Below are 22,695 nucleotides of genomic sequence, written 5' to 3' on the forward strand. Positions count from 1 at the left end.
AGTAGAGAGGTTACCCCAGGCTGAATGTATCCCTGAAAATTCGTATGTTAAAACCTAAGACACCAAGTGATGATAGCAGGAGTAAGACCTTTGGAAGGTGATTAGGTTATGAAGGTAGAGTCCTCATGAATGGGATTAGTGCTCTTATAAAAAAGACTGCAGAGAGCTCCCTTGACCCTCTGCCAAGTAAGGACACAGTGAAAAGACAGACATTGATGAACAGGAAATGGGTCATCACCAGACATGGACTCTGCTGGTGCTTTGACCTTGGACTTCCCAGTGTCCAGACTATTTATAAGTCACTAAACCCCCCAGTCTATAAAGGGTTATAACAGCCCAAAGAGACGATGATTGAGGTCAACTACTTTTTCTATTCTTTAAGACTTAAAGTGTTAATGCTGGCTTATAGTTAAAAATATCAGTTAATCCCCACTGCCACACAAACTGCCCTTCCCCCTTAAGCTAAAAGCCTGACTTTATTATCATTTACAGTTTTCCTGTGAGGTGGGAGCCTGACAGGGATGCAATGAAGGGACTGAAATTAGGTCCAGCAGCTGGCATAGGGGCACTGCTGACTGGGCTGGCTTGAGGACAGGGAAGGTCCCAGCCACAGCTGAGCCTTAGGACTGCCAAGAAAAGCTGTCCCAGCGCCAGAGTTCCAGGTTGGGACTGGGGTGGGGAGGCTGTGACAGCATTCGGCTGTGGACCAGAATGCTGCTCGGACAGCGGTGACTGGGAGGGGAGAAGCGGCACCCTTTGAGAATCCTACAGGGTCCACCAGGTTAGCAAGCTTGGTGGAGTTACAAATCCAGCCTCCAAGACAAGTCCGTTGGATGGACTAAGTGGTAGGATATTGGGGCTGGATGGAACCACAGTCAGGAATTTAAATTATTCTACACTCTCTGCCTACTTATCCCTAAATCATCTGTGTGAACAGGTCATAGAGAAAATGTCCCACTAATCTGAATGACTACCAAAATCACTTCGAGAGTGTGAATCATTGTATTCACATGTTAAAGCTTACAGCTAAGCTTTACCTTTCCTGATTCAACTATCGTAGCATTTGATTTTTCAATATTTTATACTGTCAAACATTAAATTTTTCATCCAGCCTATTTATCATGATCAGGAAATCTCACAAAACCTGAAATTCAGTAATGACCATTGTCATCACCAGCCCTTACGGAAATCCCAGGCATGTGGGATTCATGCACACCTGGCTTCCTGGGGAGACACTTCCCCGTGTGGATCGTAATGGTTCATGGTTTGATTGATGAGTGACAACAACAAGCACACACAGCTCTTATTAATGGTACAGGGTTGTTTCTTGATGTCATTGCTTTGTGATGAAGAAAGGCTAGTGCTTTAAGTGTATAAATGGTCAGCACCGAATACATCACTGCTAGTTCCTCATGCATTATGGAACCGTAAACAGTGACATTTCTCATATTAAAAATGGTTTTACTCGTCTATTGAATATTTTAATTCTGAAAGTATGAGAAAAAATAACATGATAAAACAGCATAGTGTCTTCTATCCCAACTATGGGATGGTAGAAAAAAACCAGATACTTCAGCTAAAACCAGAGGAGGGAAATCAAATTTGGGGAAGAAGGGACCAAGAAGCAGATAAGGGGGCAGGATGGGAGAGGTCAATGGGGTGAAAATGGGACATACATAATACTTTCAACAATAAAGATTAAGAAAATAAAGAAATAAGATAAAATAAATAAATAAATAAATAAATAAAGCTATCTGAAATGTTTCCAGTCACTAGGATTCATTATTTTCTCTCCCAAAGAGCTAAAAGGCCATTAAAAGTGGAGATTAGTTTCTTAAGGGGATGGAACTTAAATGTCTACAGAGCTAAACAGAGAAGGTAGGCAAGTGAAGCCAGCCAGGTATAGGAAAAATCACAAGGCCTTTGTCTTTTCATATTCGATAGAAATGTGGGTGTACAGAACTCTTCCCTGACCAGAAGGAAAAGCACAGGACGGGCGTGATGGTAATGGCAGCTGCTCCTTGGTCTAAGTGTTGGGAGCAATGGAGAGCTGGGACCGGGATGACCTGGGGGACATGCACACTTAATGGGGTCGGCTTCAACTCCCCTTCAAGCATCTAACAGAAGGCTGCCTCATGGGAATGCAAGCCCTTATTCTTCTGGATTTAGAAAAAGTAGAAATCTGGATTTTTTTAAAAAACATAAAATTACCTGATTTTTAAAATGTTGCCTTGATCTGAAAAAGTATGCTGGTCAAGTAAAACATATCGCTGGGCTAGCTCTGCACTTTTTTGCTCTCTACTTTAAAGAAACAAGGTATTTCCATGTATTTATGGTTTCTTGATTCCACTATGACAGTGATGGCGAACCTATGACACGCGTGTCAGAGGTGACACGTGAACTCATTTTTTTTTGGTTGATTTTTCTTTGTTAAATGGCATTTAAATATATAAAGTAAATATCAAAAATATAAATCTTTGTTTTACTATGGTTGCAAATATCAAAAAATTTCTATATGTGACACTGCACCAGAGTTAAGTTAGGGTTTTTCAAAATGCTGACACGCCGAGCTCAAAAGGGTCGCCATGACTGCACTATGATCTAAGAGAAGCATTGGTGAGGTTAGCATTACTAAGATATTAGCATCAGCCCAATTTCTTAAGAATATAAGGAATGCCACAGTGATTCAGATCAATGGGCCAATCAGTTCAAGATTTTGTTTCTCAGAGTGGCTCCCAGGAAGCATCTGGGAAAGATTTAACTCTCATCTCTTTGACTCAAGTCCTCAAAAATGAGGGTAGTTCCACAAGCATTTCAGATTTTCTTGTTTTTGATTCATAAAACATCTCAAGTGCAGAGATAGTATAAACAACACATCTCCTAGTTTTACCAAAGCTTAATATCATAGTCACTTCAGATATATTTTTTAAATTTAAAAGTAAAATGTGGACCCTGTCAATGCTCTTGGTTACCACTCCTTCCCTAGAGGTACCATCATCCCAAACTTCATGTTGATCATGTCCATGAATGTTTCCCTAGCTTTAAAAAGTGTTAATCTGCCCTAGCTGGTTTGGCTCAGTGAATAGAGCATCGGCCTGAGGACTGAAGGGTCCCAGGTTCAATTCTAGTCAAGGGCACATGCCGGGTTGTGGGCTCGATCCCCAGTAGGGGGTGTACGGGAGGCAGCCAATCAATGATTCTCTCTCATCATTGATGTTTCTATCTCTCTCTCCCTCTCCTTTCCTCTCTGAAATCAATAAAAATATATAAAAAATAAAATAAAGTGTTAATCTTCTATCTAGTAGCTTAGTCTAAAAACCTGAACTATTTATAGGTATAGGCACAACCTGAACAACCTCTTAAGTTCTAAAAAAAAAAAATCCAGAAGTAAGACCTTATTTAATATTTCCACATAATTACGTTTTCTCCTAGAATAAAGATCTTTGTTTTTCCCACCCAACTTGAGTGAGATGACAAGAAAACGTAATAATGAGAACAAATATTCTTTGGATAAAGATAAAGCGTTACCCACATGCAAGGTTCTAGCACTTTTATTAATGAATTCCTTATATGTCTTACTCCCTTCACAAAGTACTATTTTATTTTATTTGTTCTCAGACTGAATTGAGGGAGTGGCTCTCCATTCTTCCTGAATAAGAGTTTTCCTGGCCAGCCTGAGTTCATAAACTTTAAAACCCTTCTCAGCCTTTGTCTTTCCAGATAAAAAGGTAGAATTGTTTTATTTCCCTCCAAATGAAAAGTGTTCTATTGCAATTTTCCAAATTGCTTTTTAAGCATTTTCTAAGTCTGTTTATATTTCTGGAGGCACAGTAGCCAAGATTGCCTACAGTATTACAGGTGCAAAATGTTTTGCTTAGGTGAAGATTTATTCAAGCATTTGAACATCATTACATGTAAGTAAACAAAAAAACAAAACAAAACCCATCCATATCAAAACCCAGTGAGATACCACCTCACACCCATTAGGATGGCTACTTTCAAATACCAAATGTTGGTGCAGATGTGGAGAAATGGATACCCTTGTATACTGTTGGTGGGATTGTAGAATGGTGTGGTTGTCGTGAAAAATATTATGGTGGTTCCTCAAAACATGGGTGTATACCCCAAAGTATTGAAAGCAGGGTCTCAAAGAGATGTGTTGTTTATACTGTCTCTGCACTTGAGACATTTTATAAGCCTGTATTCATTTCTGGGAATGATCTTAGCTTTTTCAGACCTTTCTGGGTCTACTTCAAGTTTATTTCGCACCCACTGTATTTCCAGCAGAGTCTCAGCATCAGAATTGCAACACAAACCAGCACACCTCTGCCCTCTAGCTGCTCTCAGTCAAGTGGAAGAGTGGGTACGGAAGCACATGGGGGATGAAGGGCCACACTGGTAACACGTCCATGGTGGTGCAAAGGTAAGTTCCGTGGACCCTGCTGGAGGGGAGGATGGTTTTGGTGAGGAAAGGTCCCTCCAGGGCAAGGCATTTGAACTGAGTCATAAAGAACAGATAGGGCTTCTCCAGGTGCAGAAAGGGGGAAAAGACAGTGGGGACCAGATGTGCAAAGGCATGAAACACAGGTGAGGGAGATGAAACCACAGGATTCCTTCAGGGAAGTGTCAGTTGTCTCCACAGAGCAAAGTGGGGGAAAGGAAAGTAGCCTCACAGACACAGGCAAGAGCCAGATGGCCCAGAGCTCCTTTGCTTTTGGAGAAGAGAGAACAAAGCTGGGAGGGGAGGTCTATAGATCTTGGCTATAGCAAAAAGGATGGAGTTGAGAGATGTTAAGGAAGGCGCATTCAAATGTGTTTACATCATTTTACTTGCTCTGCAAGTGATTAAAACCTGAAACCACCAGCCACGTACATCCTAAAGTCATACCTGCAAGATGTTTCACGTTGGCATCGTGCCTGAAATCTATACTCTCGTTTAAAAAGTGAAGTGAGACAGAGCAGACCCTGTGGCTCATTACCCTGCTGGCTGCTAGTGCATTTGCTTCCCGCTGTACCCAAGGAGTTAACTTTGATGGAATTCCATGGCTTGGTTTCCAATTGGAAATCGAAGTTCTCTTCCCTGGAGATCAAGTTCCCGCATGAAGGGTTTTCTCCTCGAGAGCAGTAAGTCAGAGGAGCTCTGTCATGAAGGAGGTACCCTGCTAGCGCCACGTCTAGAAGATACCAGCAATGTTAAGTTGGGCATGCTGGACAGAGAAGCCTAGCTGAGTGATGCCCAACAGCGAGGAATTTGGGTCCAGGAATGGAAATGAGAGGTGGTGACAACTCTTCAGGTCGAGTTTTTTTATCTGTCCTGGGTCACCTGGAAGAACTTGACCCTCGGCATACAGACAAGACCATGGGGCTGGGCCAATAGAGAAGGTGAGAAGATAAGAAACCCAATCAGCTAAGACAGAAGCTAACTAAGCTGGTACCCCTGGATTTGGGCAGGCTCTCTAAGTGCACTAGAGTTAACCCAGCTCAGCTAAGTCTTCAAAAAGGCATCACCTCTTAGGTGGTAGTAGTGAACTACTACCAGAAAGTATATAAAACACTGTAAATTTCAATTTCCTAACAATTATTACAAGCTGTGAATAAATCATTCACTCTAATACTAATAAACCACTGAAAGTTCCTCAAGGATCTATCTAGGTTCATATATATCGCATAGAATTCCAGTCAGAATGTCATACTCTTTGAAACAACTTTGCCCAAATATTAAAAAAAAAAAAAAAATGACCAAGAGTTCCCAAGGTCCACCATCAAATCCTTGACTTCTATAATATTTAATCCGGGCTTCCTCCCTTCCTCCACCCTCCTGTTCCCTGCAGCCCCTCAGACTGTTTCAAAAGCCTAAGACCAGAAAAGTCATGTTGAAACACAAACCGAATGCCTTATCCTCAATACAAGTTCATTTTTATAATCTAGGTCATTGGTTCCAAAGGTATAATGAAGTGCCAAACCCCCAAATGCTCACTGACGGTTACTGATCGTGAGGAAGGTCAGCGAATCATTTGAGCAAAAGAGACTAACAAGCGAAAAATCGGGGGTCTCACCCAGCTCCACATCCTGGTCGTCGGTGAGCACAAGGATAATGTTGGGACGGATGTTTTTTCGCTCCTGCGGTATCCGTCCTCGGAACCTCGGGGACCTGACCGTGGATCCGAGGCTCCCCAGCAGCTCTGCGCCCAGCACAGCCAGAACCAGAGCCCAGCAGGAACACTTCATTCTGTGTGGTCCGCTGTCGCAAGCGGCACAGCGTCCCAGCCTCCTGGCTTCTGCAGGACTGAGCAGTCAGAGAGAAAGCGAGAGGGAGAGACTGAAATGAAATCCAAACCCCAAACACAGTTGCAGAAAAAGGGCTTCAGCTAAGTGAGACCTGGCACATTCGCTGGCAGGGAGCAGGCTGCACAGGAGTCAGAAGCCGCAAACCCTCGCAGGCAGGCGCTGGGTCCTTTTTTTTTTTTTTTTTTTAAAGCATTTGATTATTTTGCAAATTCACTTTCGTCCTTTAGTCTCATTCCAACTTTTCCTATTTCAGTTCATTGCCAAGATATCACTTCCAACACAGGGCTCGAATGCAAACGCTTTCTGACAAGGGCTAATACCTTGACTTAGGTATCCCGGTGGAAAAATCAATTTCTCCACTCAGAGGTGTTCAGAACATCTGTAGACGGGGTCCTGCAACATAGGAGAGAAAAATACAAAGAAAACGTCGGTCAAGGATTCTGAAACAGGTTTTTGATTTGAATTAGTCTCTTAAAATAACATAATATGTGTGTTATATATTCATATATACTATCTATCTATCACCTATCTATCTATCTATCTATCTATCTATCTATCTATCTATCTATCTATCTATCTATCTATCTATCTATCTATCTCATCTGCAAGCCAAAGGGAGAACAGAATTAAATAACATTCACAACTGCTAACAAATGACTTAAACATCTTCATTCCCATAATCAGCTCTATTAATGGCACTAAGAGTATCATCCCCACTCACACCCTAACTGCGCTTTAAGCATCCCCCCCAAAACTAATGACGGGTCAGGAAGAGCCAGCAGTGCCTGTGAAACCACAGTGCATCTGCACAGCGCATCCATGGGGGGGGTTGGGGAGGGGGGGCGTCTGGCACAAGAGGTTGTGTTGGAGGAGCGTTAACTCACCTGCATAATAAGATATTTCGTACTTATCAAGTAGAAGGCAATGCAAAGCTGTCATTTGTCATCTGCGTTATGTCACTCACTACCCAGGAGAGTTCTTTTTTGCTGACAAAGACTTCCCAGAAAGGAGGGCAAATGTTCCCAGCCTCTGAAAACCTCCTAACTGTCCTCCATCAATCACCAGGGGGAGAGGCGCTTCCTCCCTCCGAGCAAGGTTGGTCCCTCCGTCCAGCCCGCGTCCTCAGCGCGCTGGCGCCTAAGGGGACAGAGCCCTCCTTTGACTGTCAGCACCAGCCTCGCTATTATCAAGACCCGGTGCAGCGCCGCCAGCACAGAGGTTGCGCTTTGCTGCCGCAGATCTAAACCTGCAAAGCAAAATGATTGATGGGCTCCGAGGCTGGGGGTGAGAGGCTACTCTCCCACGTTAAAAAATAAATAAAATCCAGAGGGAGCACTGCAACATCTTGGCCAGCCTGTCCAGGAGGGGAGAGTTTGAAAGGGCTGGAAATGCTCCTCTTGCTTTGGAACACAAACTTGCCACAAGTTTTTCTCGTGGACTTCTGAAAGATGGCAAAGGGCTCATTAAAAAAAAGAAAAAAATCTGTCCCTTGGATGTCATGAGGCAACATCTGTACGGGAGTTCAGGCTGCCCTAACATTAACTAGGAGGCAGCCCCCTTCATCCGTGCCTCTGTCCCCACACACCTGAGGGTCTGTATTTTGATCTGCAACAATAAACTGGCATCAGATAAATAAATATAATGAGCTAAGTGTGAGGATAGCGTAGCAGGAGGGAAGGGCCTCCATCGCTCACTTCCACGCCTTAAATTCTGGAGGGTGGCGAAGGCCGTGGAAGAAGAAAGACCCTGTATTGTGTACCCCAGCCACACACCGCATTTTGTTTACATAACCCCCCCCATTATTTTAAACTTTATGAGCTGTTTTGTAAACATTTCTAATGCTTTTCACTCTGCAGTCTATAATTAGAGAGAGAGAGAGAGAGAGAGAGAGAGAGAGAGAGAGAGAGAGAGAGAATGCAACTCAACAAGAAATAAGCTTTTAAACAAAAATCTAGTGTCTGCAGCAAGGCAGTCCTGACTCCATGATCTGCCAAGCAACCAACAAGCTACCTCTGATGGCCCCTGTGGCTCTAAGAGTCCATGTGGCAGGGTTTTTTGGTAACAGCCCAGGGTTATTTCCATCATTGCTGGGCATGCTGAACACTGGAAGCCACAATTGTTCTGCACCGGCTCTTTGGTTTCTGTGCATTTGTTTCAAATCATGAGAAAGCTGATATGAGCACAAAGGGACAGGAAAATGAAAGAAATGTGGTGTCAAACAATGTCTTTCTCCCAAAGAGTGTGCACCAGGCTCTGTTAAATACAGGAATTTCTTAGAGGGTTGGTCCTGTAAGCAGCCACACTTTGCCCACTTCTCAGACCGAGCAAGGGTGGGTGAAGAGCGCGAGCAGGGCTTTCTTGCACCTTCTATCTTAGAAACCAACCTCTGCTGACTGGCAGCGACTGGGAAGGACAGTCAGACTCACTGTGTGGGGTTTAGTCAGCCACACACGTAACTGAAAATTCCGACAATTAAGATGCTGATAACATTCCCTGGAACCCAATCAACATGACTATTCTTCTCCTTATCTTATTTACTTTACTTCTTCCTTTAGGAAAAAAGGAAATTAGTATTAATGATCCCTTATATAAACTACATTGAAAATCATTTATTTTCCTTCCTCTTTCTTTCTTTCTTTCTTTCTTTCTTTCTTTCTTTCTTTCTTTCTTTCTTTCTTTCTTTCTTTCTTTCTTTCTTTCTTTCTTTTCTTCTTTCCTTTTATTTTTTAACCTATAAAGTCACCTTCCTTTCTGGAGAGCTGAAGGTGCAGAAGAGACCTACATTTCTTCCACCACCGTTTATAAGCAATTGAGGGGATTTTCTGTAAAAGTCCGGAATGGAGTGGTGGAGAACTCTCTGACAGGTCTGGCCAGCAGGAGTGCTCAGTCCTTTATCTCCCCCGCTCCCGCCCCGCCTTCGTTCGAACATACAAAACACACCACTGTGCACAAACTACACACAGACAATTCTTTATTCAAAAATGACCTTTTAAAACCTGTCATCCTCTCACTGCCTGGTTTCCAGCCCCAGAAGGAAAAGAAGTAAAGAAGCAGAAGAAAAACACCATCAGACAAAATGCAGAACTGGACAAAGGAGACAAGGATGCAATGTTTGAATTGGATACTTTGTGGTGGACGGCAAGTGTCCTTAGAGACTAACAATTTGTCTTGAGAAATAGTGGGAAATGGGAGAAATGTAAAAAGAGGGTTTTCTCACACATGGGAAGGGAGCTCGAGGACCGGTCTCCAAGCCCTAGAATGAAAACAGCAATTGTAGTTCTGGCCAATCGTGTGCAGTTTGCAGGACTTTGTTCAGGGCAGGAAGCCAAACTCTGAATGTGACATTAAAAGTTTCAAGTCACATATAAAAGAAAAAAAGACTGGAGGACTTTAAGCCACCTAGAAAGTTGAGTTCACATATGCTTGGGTGCCATACCCCACCCTCAATGTCCCTCCCAGTGGGCTTAAGGGGATCTCTGACTTCACCAAGCCCCTCTGGTCCCGGCAGCTGGGGCGGAGGTGGCCTTATGCTGACAGTGTCCTGCTCTGTCCACCGTAGCAGTTCTCAAAGTGTAATCTGAGAATTTGGGGGGACCCTGAGATCCTTTGGGGGGGTCCATAAGGCCTATACTGATAAGCATACTGACATGTTATTTGCTTTTTAAAATATTTGTTGATATTTATACTGATGGAGTAAGAGCAGTGGTAGATAAAACTGCTTTTGTCTCAGGCCTAATGAAGGGAGTGTCACCTACAGTTTAAAAAAGCCAGTTTTATGTAAGACGAAGCAGTGAAATGATTAATTGTATTAAACCTGGACCCTTGAATGCACAGCTTATCTTTTTCATTTTCTGTGTCAGAAGATGGGAGGTACATAAAAAAAACAACAACATATCAAGGACTTTGCCACCTGGGCAGGTGTGACCGCTGTTTCGGGGAAATGCACCTGTGTGACTAGGTTGCGAGCTGAACTAGACATGAATTTTTCTCATAAACACCATTTTTACTTGAAAGAATTATTTGGACTTAGATATTTGGCAGGCATTTTCTCCAATGATGAATGAAATGAGACTGTGTTTTCAAGGAAAACAACTGGCAGGATTTGTTGTGTTTGTTGCCAAGGATAGAAAGCTTGCTTTCAAGTTAAAATCAGAATTTTGGAGAACTTGTATCCGCCACTGTGAGCTTGGCAGCTTCCCGATACATAAAAGTTTTCTGATGACATTGGTGTTGATATTAGCATATTAACAAGTGTTATTTTTTCAGATGGTAAAATGAAGTATGTCAACATTTTAGAATATTTATGTAATTCAGGGACCCAGTATTTCCCAAATGACCAAATACAATGCTACAAAAGTCATACATGAGTAAAAATGTCCAATCAAAGTGCAAATGACCATTGAATATTGGAATGTTTACTGATATGGTTTCAGATTTCTTACTATTTCTAACCTTTAATACACTTAAAAAAATTACTACTTGTCAAGTCTGGGTAGAGTATCAAAGAAGACCTACAGGTATCTGCATAAGCTATTAATTTATTTCTTCTCTGCCAACTCTTATCTATGTGAGGCTGACTTTTATTACTGTACTTCAAGAAAACAACATATTTCAAAAGACTGAACATAGAAGCTGTTATTAGAACCCAGCCTGCTTCTATTCAGATAAACATGAAAGAGATTTGCAAAAATGCAAGGCGATGCCACTTTACTCACCAATAGTTTTTTGGCTTGGAAAATATAGGGATTTTTCATAAAATGTATTATTTAAGTTAGCATATACCAGGTAATAGATTTGTTATTCTTTTCAAAGGGATGAATAAATATTCTTCAAGTTTCTCAGCTTTAATGCCTAAGTGTCAATAGCTAGAATCCACACAAACAAAGGCTCCTGTGGTCTTCAATAAGTTTTAATGTAAAGGGATCCCAAGTCTAAAGGGTTTGAGAGTTGCTGGCCTATAGTTTACAGTTCAGCCCAGATTCTCACGTCGAAAGCTGGAGATCTGGCCTCATTCACAGACTTCTCAGTCACTTTTTTCCCCCTAAAAGCCTTGAAACTGCCCTAAGTTCTAAATGCCTGGTGTCATACAGGAGTTATTAATAATGAATGATGACATTCTCTGTGTGTGTTTTTTTTTTAATCTGAGGGTAATACCAAACTTCACAAATGAATGCCCACACAGCCAAGCATGTGAGAGGCTGGATCAGAACCACAAAGCAGCACAGACATACACCTCCCAGCGATGGGGCAAAGCACTGTTTCTAGAACAAAGCAATGCACTCCATAGTTACGACAGAGGGGAAAAAAGAGAGACACCATAACCAATCAAAACAGCCGGGGAGATGAGGCCAGCAGCACGCAATTGTTGGAAGCGGAATTTAGCCAGAACACACTTAGTTTCTGGTCAGAGTGAACCAAAATAGGATTGTACCAGCAAAGAGTTGGTAATCACATCGGCCCACATGCACCGCCAATCTACATCCTCACATTTCTTAACGTCAGTTTACATGGCCCTTTTCCCTTCATTCTGGCTTTCAGATTTCCCCAACCTCACTCTTTTCTTTAGCGAAAGCCTTCGGGACATGCTATCTTCTTTATGATATATGTGAAATGGTGAAGGAGCTAATTTCTTCGTTTAAAAAACCCCCTCACTTGCAAAGTTCATCTACGGTTAATCCCCAGAAAGCCTGTTTCCCAACCTAATTTATTACAACTCCAAGCAAAGAAGAGAAGCAACCGTCTCCTTCTGGTGCAGCAATAATTTTCAGAGCCTCTAACCATAAATCTCCTCCAACAACTGGTGTCAGCTGGAAAGTGTGCATCTGACCTGGAGCACCTTTGAGAAAACATGTGGCGAAATGACGAGCGCCCCCTTGAACAATGTTTGCTTTTCTTCCTTCTCTTCCTCCCCCCAGCGTTGTGAAGGAACCTTGAAAAGTCATTTATTCAACAAAACTGTTAGTGTTGGTTATCTGTGGGGTATGGCGAGGGTGAGAGACGCATTTTATTTTTTACTTCATTCATGCCTACATTGGATTTTTAAAAAAATGTTTTATAAAGTAGAAGTAAACTTGAGTTTTCTAGGTTTTTCCTCTGTCTTCTCAAGGAGGAGGAAAATAGGAGGTGATACGAATGAAGTGAGAGGCTAGAACAGGAAATGCAGTTCTGAGACGTGGCCCCACAAAGGCAGGAACCCAAAGCACGCAAAAACGAGTATACCAAGGGCAGTTAAGAGGATGCAAAAAGTCTAAGACTGAGATTTGTCCCACTTCTTTCAAATCAGATTAGCAAAACAAAAGAAAATGAAGTGACCTAAAAATTATAAAAAGAACCAGAAGGAGCTGATAGCTCGGAAGCAGATGCTACCAAGTGTCTACGGCAGCGGTTCCCAACCTTCTGGCCCTTTAAATACAGTTCCTCGTGTTGTGACCCAACCAAAACATTATTTTCGCTGCTACTTCAGAACTGTCATGTTGCTACTGTTACCAATTGTAATGTAAATATCTGATATGCAGGATGGTCTTAGGCGACCCCTGTGAAAGGGTCATTTGACCGCCAAAGGGGTCGCGACCCACAGGTTGAGAACTGCTGGTCTAAAGAGTAAAGGGCCTGACAATGGCCACTAGTTTCAATGGTGGCAGTGAGAGCCAAGAGAATGAGAACAAAGAGATTATTGGAGTTTCAAAAGAGGGGGCACTGGAAACTTCAGTTAATGTGGGTTTGGTGACTAGACAGCAATATTGATTAAAAGAACTACTGATGTGATCTTAGGCATCTTAGCGAGGGTCTTAAAGTGTATGGCTTATTACATTAAATGTCATTAAATTTGCCATTGGTTTTACATACTGATAGTTTATTTGTGTTGAAGTGTCTTGAGGTATTGCATCAGTCAGCAGTAGTTTGTTGTAATATCGATGGCTTAACATAATAAAAGTATGTCAATCACTCATACTACAAGTCACACATGGGGTGCTGTGGTCGTTGTCTAGTCAGGGTCACTGTTGTCTTGCTGCTACAATAACTGGACCACGTAGCAGAGGAAGAAAAAACCTGGAGAATCTTGTAGGAGGTTTTCTTGGCCTCTACTTGGAAGTGACTCAGTCACTTCTAACATTTCATTGGCTGCAACTAGTCATGTGGCCCCATCCAGCTGCAAGGAGGCTGGCAACCTGGTGGAGAGGATGAAGTGTGCTGAGCACTAGTGACTATGCCACAAGCATCAAGTTTCATTAGTACCTTATGAACTTATCTTTCTCTCTGAAACACACACACACACACACACACACACACACACACACACACACGTATATATGCACACTAAAGGTATGTGTATAAATATTTTTACACACAGACAGAAACATATTTCAAGTAGTAAAGAAACATAGAATTCTTCGCAGCTTAAAGTTCAACCATTTTTAGGTACTAAAAATGTACTTTTAACAAATTTGGGGTTATTTTTGACATGTTTCCTTCTGGTTTGTTTCCCTGATATACATAATCTGGCACAATACACGTGTATTTTAAAGTTCAGCAATTCTTGTGATACATTTAAGTTGAAGAAAATATTTTGAAAAAAAGACACTTAGATGCCATATTTATATTTCAAAAGCATTCCTCCAAATATTTTCTTGTAGTTAAAATCTATGTGAGGAAAGAGTAACATCTGACTTGACTCTGTAAATCAATCCACAAAGAGAATTTCACCAGGCGACTTTCTGTCTGGTCAAGCTCGCCACCAATAATGCTCTTTTTATCGTTTCTAAGGGTTTAAATACAGAAGATGGAGATAGGAGTTCCTTCTGAGGGATCCTGCTGGCCGCACACGTGATGACCAACAAAGGGAAGCCTGGGCAAGGAGAGGAAAGGAGGAATACTCATTTCAAAAGACGACGAAAGAATCTACTTCCTGGCTTAAGACTCAGGGGTAAAAATTATGGAAAATAGCTGTTTCTTTCTTTTTAAATAATGTGTTACTTACAGGAGAACTTTAAAAATCACACATCCACAGTTTAGTCAACTCCTTTGCTCGGCGACATTTCCAAGGAAACCTTAAGGTTTAGATTAGTTCATGTAGTGATATTTCAAAAATACTCCTTCATAAGTTGTACTGGAAAATATTGTATTACAATTTTGTGCTATCAATTAAATATATAATTCCAAGTCTTTTGTTGTTGTTGTTGTTAATCCTCACTTGAAGATATTTTTCCATTGTTTTTTCAGATAGTGGAAGGTAGGGAAAAAGGGAGGGAGGTAGAGAGGTAGAGAGGTAGAGGGAAGGAGAGAGAGAGAGAGAGAGAGAGAGGGAAACATTGATGTGAGAGAGACACATGAACTGGTTGCCTCCCATAATGTGAGAGAGAGATATCGACTGGTTGCCTCTCGTACACACCCCGACCCAGAACAGAGAGTGAACTCACAACCCAGGTACATGCCCTTGACCGGGAATCAAACCCAAGACCCTTTGGTGCACTGACTGATGCTCAAACCACCGAGCACACCAGCCAGGGCTAATTCCAAGTCTATTAATGACAAAAATCATCTTAAACGTGTATATGTACCTAAATCCCTGTGCTATGGTCAGATAATCATCTCTCCTTTAGCTGCAATCGCAATGATTAACTTGCATACCTGTACATTTACCAAATAAAAAGAGCAACTCTATGAAAATTTCAAGTGAAATTCAGGCCTGCAATCTTGGAAAATATAATTTTAGCAAAACAAAGTAACTAGAAATATTTCTAGGGAAATTAATTTATTAATCTTAGCCATAAAGCAGTGATGGCGAACCTATGACACGCGTGTCAGAGATGACACGTGAACTCATCCTTTTGGTTGATTTTTCTTTGTTAAATGGCATTTAAATATATAAAATAAATATCAAAAATATAAGTCTTTGTTTTACTATGGATGCAAATATCAAAAAATTTCTATATGTGACACGGCACCAGAGTTAAGTTAGGGTTTTTCAAAATGCTGACACGCCGAGCTCAAAAGGTTCGCCATCACTGCCATAAAGCATGCATAAAGCATACAATGAATGCTAATGGCCTATTTTTGTTGCTATCTGTTTGGCATTCTTGCCCAATTAAATTCGTCTTACCTTCAAATCATTATTTATCAATGTCTTCAGATAGATTAACACCTGACGAGATATAGTAGGAGATTTTTAAAACCGTAAATTCACTAAAATTTACTGATTCACAAGGTGCTACTTGCATCAAAGTTTTGTAATAACTTGAAATTTAAACCATGACTTCTGTCTTAGTTTATTGTCCAAACAGAAGTTGGGAAATATTTCAGCTAATGAAAGCTAACATTTCTCTCTATTATTATAAAAGAGTAAACTTTGTGAAACTGTAAACTGTGGAAATTTATAGAATGAAAATTTTAAGAGCCATATTATCACCCTTAACAGTTATTAGTCATATTTGTGAAATAATCTTCTTAAAAAGGCTCAGAATATGATCTATATTTATGGATGTTCAGGCAAGTTTCTGTTTATTGTCTGTATTTTTATAATTAGGAGGCTTTGGTTGGACGAGTCCTTACGTTTCATCTAGACCTCTATTCTATAAACACACAAGCGTGTTCCACTTCTAGAATTAATTTTCTCACTAACTACTCTACTTTGTTTTAAACTTTCATTTCTCAGCACACACATGAACAGTACTTGTCACACAAAAAGCTGATATAATTAAACCAGAGAATGTGCCCCACAAGTAAAATCAGCCATTCATGAAAGCTGGTCACCCGAGGCTCTTTCAAACAATGCATATTTCAAAGTAATCTACAGTAATCCCTTCTCTCCACTGATTTGGTTTCCATGAAATCTTAAGCACATGTGTTCTGCAAAAGAAGGTTTATTAAAACCTGATGTAATATTAGAGATTATAATGCAACAGGGTTGGGCTGATTTTAATATCTGAGTCTTCAAAAAGAAAACAATTTTCAATGATATTTGTAAGCTTACTAAAACATATGCATACAAAGGTAGATGGCGTTGACTATTAAGGAAAAATAAAAGAATGTTACCTGAATTTTAAATTTACATATAAAAGTGTGTGTGGAGGTACTTAAACAGTTTTCACTGTAAGATGGATTAGTAAAGCACATAACTATTTTGTAACTCTAAATAGTGAGGAACTTTAGAAAATTCTTTATAAAGTTGTGGATTTCTAGTTGATAACTCCTTTGGCTTGCTATGGTGAAACATTATCAAAATGAGTCATGAACAGCATTTGACAACTTCAAAATATCAATTGTCATTCTTTGTAGAACTGGATTCTTTTTTTTTTTTAATATTTTTTATTGATTAAGATATTACATATGTGTACCCTCTACCCCCCCCCCCCCCCCGCTCATCCCCTCACCCCCCCGTTGTCCGTGTCCATTGGTTAGGCCTATATGCTTGCATATAAGTCCTTTGGTTGATCTTTCCCCCTTGCCCCCACCCTCCCCTACCTTCCCTCCAAGGCCCGACAGTCCAATCAATGCCTCTCCGTCTCTGGATCAGTCCTTGTTCATCAGTTTATGTTGTTCATTATATTCCACAAATGAGTGAGATCCTGTGGTATTTATCCGCTCTCCAGCTCCATCCATGCTGTGGCAAATGGTAAGAGTTCCTTTTTCTTCTTCTTCTTCTTAAAGAATACCTTTCAGCATTTCATATAATGCTGGTTTGGTGGTGATGAACTCCTTTAGCTTTTTCTTATCCGTGAAGCTCTTTATCTGACCTTCCATTCTGAATGATAGCTTTGCTGGATAAAGTAATCTTGGTTGCAGGTTCTTGCTATTCATCTCTTTGAGTATTTCTTGCCACTCTCTTCTGGCCTGCATGGTTTCTGTTGAGAAATCAGCTGACAGTCGAATGGGTACTCCCTTGTAGGTAACTGACTGTCTTTCTCTTGCTGCTTTTAAGATTCTCTCTTTATCTTTTGCTCTTGGCATTTTAATTATGATGTGTCTTGGTGTGGTCCTCTTTGGATTCCTTTTGTTTGGGGTTCTCTGCGCTTCCTGGACTTGTAAGTCCATTTCTTTCACCAGGTAGGGGAAGTTTTCTGTCATTATTTCTTCAAAAAGGTTTTCAATATCTTGCCCTCTCTCTCCTTCTGGTACCCCTATAATTCTGATGTTGGTACGCTTGAAGTTGTCCCAGAGGTTCCTTACACTATCTTCATATTTTTTGAATCTCTTTTCTTTTTTCTTTTTCAGTTGGGTATTTTTTGTTTCTTTGTATTTCAAATCTTTGACTTGATTCTTGGGATCCTCTTGTCTGCTGTTGGATCTCTGTAAATTATTCTTTATTTCAGTCAGTGTATGCTTAATTTCTAGTTGGTCCTTTTTCATGTCCTCCATGGTCTCACTATACTCCTTGAGGGATTCATTAAATTTATCGGCGGTTTCCATAAAATTCTTGAAAAACCTTATAAATGTGGCCTTGAACTCTATATCCAGTCATTTGCTTTCCTCCGTTTCTGCCATTTGTGACCTTTTTCTTTGTCTCCGCATTTTGGCTGCTTCCCTGTGTTGATAGAGTGGCCCTGCGCGCCAGGTGTCCTGTAGGGCCCAGTGGCTCAGCCTCCCCAGTTACCTGGGGTAGACACTCTTGGTGCACTCTTGGTGCCTTGGTTGTTGTAGGATCACTGGGAGGAATTGACCTCCAGGCCAATTGGCTGTGGGAGTCAGCTGTGTCTGAAGTGGGAGAATGGTCCCCCTCTGACCACTGGGTACAGTGGCTCCTGGATCTAAGGAGGTGCTAATTCAGCCCCTGCCTGAGGCCACACAGCAGGAGCCACGAAGAGGCTCAGCTGTGAAGCAATGCAAGCCGCTGCGGGGCCTTGGGCCTTCTCTTGGAAGTTCCGGGTCTGCCTGGCTGGGCTGTAGTTAGGTACATTCACATGCAAAAGCCTCTGCCGCAGCCTGGGTGGGGCGGGGTCTCAGGGAGTCAAAGGGCGGTGAAAGCAGCTATGGTGATTCTCCGCGCCCGGAGTCGCGCGTCTCAGTGTCCCGGTAACGGCTGCAAGCACCTCTGAGGGAAAGCCGCCCTCAAGTTCGCCCGCTGCCGCCTGACAGACCAGCCTCTCCCCGTATGAGCCCTGGGTCCAGAGACCCGCTGGAACCGGAGTTCAGAGCAGTCGGGAGCTTGTGATTCAAAAAGACAGCCGCGTCCTCAGGCGCCACCCCCTTTCCGCGCGCCCGTGAGCCGCCCCCGTACCTCTGCACTTCACCTCCACAGCTCCGCTGGCTCTCAGCGTGCCCCTGTTTTCTTCTAGTTGTAGAAATTACACTCAGCCAGCCTTCCTGTTGTTCTGGACGATGTTTGCTCTGACCCTTGCGGCATTCTTCAATTGTTGTGTGAGGCGACAATTTCCCGGTGTTTATCTATGCCGCCATCTTAGTTTCTAGAACTGGATTCTTACAGTTACTAAGTAAGTCTGGTTGCCTAAGAAGTTTACCAAGACCTCCAAGCTTGCTGGATTTCTGGATGATTTGTTTGTTTGTTTTTCTTGATCCTTTTTTATTTTCTATTTGATCTTAGCTTCAATCTTGGATGAGAATACAAAGGATTAGGTAATTTATGTTTCTGGTCCTCCACTTCAAGATCTCCTGTATAGAGCTTATATCCTTGAAATACACACACACACACACACACACACACACACACACACACACACCATGTACATGATCATCAGCTGGCTTTGAAATTAGCAAAAAGCAACACTGTGGCACACAGATGTTCCTCATTGAAACATCACTTCACAGACCAGATCACATATGAGAAAGGAGATTGGCAACCTCCACCTTAGAGAGCTAATTTGAGGGGGACATTCTAGAAAACACATTATAGAATCTCTGAGTTAGAAGATGTGATGGACTGAATGTTTATGCCCCCCCCCTCACCCCCAAAGTTCATATGTTGAAATCCTAACCCCCAAAGTGATGGTATTAGGAGACGGGGGCATTTGGGAGGTCATTGGGGTGAAGCTGTTATGAATGGGATAGTGCCCTTGTGAAAGGGACCCCAGAGTGTGCTCCCATCCCCTTCCTGTTGAAGACACTGAGAAAATGGCCATCTATGAGCCAGGTGGTGCTCTCACCAGACACTGAATCTGTTGCTGCCTTGATCTTGAACTTCCAAATTTCAGAACTGTCAGAAATAAACATTATTTAAGTCACCCAGTTTATGGTATTTTTGTTATAACAATCCAAACAGGCTAAGACAGAGGGATCTTAAAGTTAACTTGTGAAGAAAACTTCTCTAGAGCATTGATTGCCCTTCTAGGTAACACAGGACTCATTAGGCCACTTGTTTAGTTTTGGGACAGCAATTACGGTTAGAAAATTCTCCCTTTTATTGAACAAAAATCTACCTTCCTATCTTCTTTATGTTTAATTATGCTCTCTTCTAAGCCATGCAAAATAAATCTATATTCTTCTATATATAACAAATGCTTTAAATATCTAAAGATTGTTTCTATCTAACTCCTAAATCTTCCTCTCTCACAAAACACACTTATGTGGTTGTTCAGTGGTAAATTACAGGAGAGTGGTAAAGGAGTTATTTTGGATTTGGCCATTGATTAGCTAAATATTGGATCAATAGATCCTATACAGCTATAGTTACAGAAATATGAAGCCAGCATATTTAATGCCCATCTGGCTCAAAAGAATTTGGACTACCAGACTAATCCCTGTTTTCCAAATTCAATAAGAAAAATTTTCTCACATGCTACTACTTTCATGTTTGGACTAAATTTAATTTTAAAATGTTCTAAAATTTGCATAATTATCTCGTTAATCGGTTTTATTAGAGGGTTAAGCCAGAGAAGAAAGAGGAAGACCCATCCAGGCTAAGAGTCATAATCCAAGTACTGGATTTTTGTTATTACTTGACCATTTAATCATTGACTTCTCTCTAGATTTTGAGAAAGCTTTTCTTTCAAGAAGAAATATCTTCTTTACCACACTTGGCTTCCAATTTCAGAATACTGGCTATTTCACAAGAGCTATGCAAGACAATAACCATCATTCCATCATTAAACAAAGGTCAACTTCAAGAATTTAATTTATAAGGTATACAGGGGTCTATCATACTTTTGTTACTTACTCTAGAGTTCAATTCAAGGGTGGGGCCTAAGGAATTGCATTTCTAACAAGTTCCCAGGTGATTGCTCTACCCTGACAGTACTGGGCCAGGGTGGAGCAATCAACCCACTAGTACTAGCAAAGGAAAGACGCTACAGCCAGGCGGGGGCAGGTGCTTTTAGTCTTTTCAGGAAGGTTGATCTTTCAGGCCTTTGCATTGGCTGGAGCAGCTGGGCATTCACGAGACAAGACAATTGATATTGCCAGTGATGTCCCAGCTGAAAGGACTTTTGTGAGGCCATCTTCTGCACAGTTGACAGGAAAGCAAACATTCCAATGCACTCAGTCCTCACGAGGCATGGGCAACTGGAAGAGTTATCCATTGGAGACCATTAAACTTCCCTCAGCAAATAAACAGAAATGTTCTTTTGAGCGGCTTTAAATGACCCTTTAATATCCCTTTCTAAATATTCTCCCTCAATGTCTGAAGAAACTAGGTTCCACAAATCCTCGACATCCATGAACTAATGGAGTCTGGCAGTGGCCCAGTGCAATTTTAACATTTATTAAGCAATTGTTATGCACACAGATGGTTTACCATCAGCACATTTTCTTTTATATCTTTAAGAAAATTATTCCTAGAGATTAAGGAGGCAGAGTGAGTTACTTGCTTTTGTTTTAATGAAGCCCTTCCTCACTCTTCCAATTCTGTCCCAATCACCCGCGCTGGGCCTTTGACCCCCATCCATCACCTCCTCTGAGACGCTGGTAGACAGATACAGTTGCCATAAAGAACAAACGCTGACTCATTTCAACAACATGAACCAAAATATATATCAACCCACTGTGATGTGCAGGAGACATTAGGGGTCCTGGGGACTCTGCTTCTTACGCTGTGGAAGAGCTGGGAAAGGTGTGTGCCCACACAAAAGTGAGCTGGAAAGTTGCACAGAACTCATGGGGGCTAAGTGTAGCAAGGGTTGAAACAGAGCAAAAGTCAGGTTTGCAACCTTCCCAACTATTTCGTGCACCTGAATTCCTGCAACAGCCACTTCTCAGAGCCCCAGATGGGAACCCATGGTCGGAGAGCCCATTGAGAAGGTGCAACAATTCTGAAGTTTGGCTTTGCAGTTGCCCAACTTCAGAAAGTATATTTCAGGACCACGTGGACTGCTGCTGGGATCTGGACACGACTGCGAAGTGGCACATCTTGAGTGTGTGGCCTTTTCTTCTTTTTCCTTTACCCCTTCCCCATCTTATCACCGGTGTCTCCTGCATTCCTCAGATACTACCAGCCCAGTCTTCCCCCCTCATTATCCTCTTCTTTCCTTCTGCACTCGCAAGTCTCCACATTTCCACAACTTCCAACGTGTGGAGGAAACCTTACGTTTTATCAAAAAAGTAAAACATCTTTGTGAATATCCACTGAGCATGTAGTATGCTTTAAAGCTCTCGGTTCATCAGTTCACTCTATCCCAGTCACCTACCTATGGAGTAGGTACTAACATGACTCATTGGAAACTGAGATTCAGGGAACTGAAGAATCTGTGCAAAACCGCACAGCAAGGGTGGGACTGAAACTCCCTCCCACCAGAAACTTGGTTCGAACTGTTCTGTGTCTGTTTTCTCTCCTGAAGTGCGTGTTCACTTTAAGAGATCTTGTATGCCTGAAGAATTCCGAACTGGCAGACTTAATGGGAAGAAATTTGGGGGGTGAAAATGGGAGTCAGGTGTTGCTGGGTTTCCAGGCATCTGCCACTGTGCCTGACGGTATCTGGCCAAGGAGAACAAAACAGGGCATCAGTATTGCAGCCACACACCACGGACAGGTCCCCTTTCACCTTACAAACAGAAGGGGACCCCCAGAGCTCGGTAAAACAAAGAGTCGTTGCTGGGTGAGGGAGTGTACTGGCGTGGCTGAACATGAATATTCAAGACCACGAGTCACAACTCGGTGAATTCGCGGGTCTCCTCTATTTGTATTTAGCATTGTGTAGTCGCGAGACAACTTGCAGTGATTAATTAATCCCTGGTGCCGAGGCAGAAGGTGAAATAATTTGTGCACAGTCACGCAGTTGGTCATTCTCAGGCTCCGAGTCAGTTCTGGAGGGCTGTGTTCTCCAGACACAGAAAGGAGAGGGGACCTGACTTTCAGCTTTGTGCCTGTGATCCCAGAGATTCCCCCCGCAACCCCTGGAATTTTCTCTACGGAGGGCAGGTGGCTGCCAGCTGTCCTTAACACACACCCTCATGACCTCATTCTCAATATCCCCAGACCACGGAAATCCCCTCCTGAGTCCCCACCCCCAGCCTGGGGAGGCA

The 22,695-nt window shown here is 42.0% G+C and overlaps 1 protein-coding gene across 10 annotated transcripts in view; it reads right to left on the reverse strand.

Moving 5' to 3' along the window:
* Positions 1-22,695, reverse strand: part of SULF1 (sulfatase 1) — a 173,837-nt gene that overhangs the window by 82,845 nt on the left and 68,297 nt on the right. For 7 of the 10 annotated variants that reach the window (XM_059672934.1, XM_059672936.1, XM_059672937.1 and 4 more), the window contains 2 exons: positions 6,609-6,681; positions 6,057-6,286 (listed from right to left, as the gene is read on the reverse strand). In XM_059672934.1, the coding sequence (XP_059528917.1) occupies positions 6,057-6,228 (172 nt within the window). In that variant the 5' untranslated portion in view covers positions 6,229-6,286; positions 6,609-6,681. Of the gene's footprint in view, positions 1-6,056; positions 6,287-6,608; positions 6,682-9,505; positions 9,621-22,695 lie in introns of all 10 variants that reach the window. The other 3 variants (XM_059672935.1, XM_059672938.1, XM_059672942.1) reach the window with 1 other exon arrangement.

This window comes from Myotis daubentonii, chromosome 17 (genome assembly GCF_963259705.1).
Source record: "Myotis daubentonii chromosome 17, mMyoDau2.1, whole genome shotgun sequence".
In the NCBI taxonomy this organism is placed as follows: Eukaryota; Metazoa; Chordata; class Mammalia; order Chiroptera; family Vespertilionidae; genus Myotis; species Myotis daubentonii.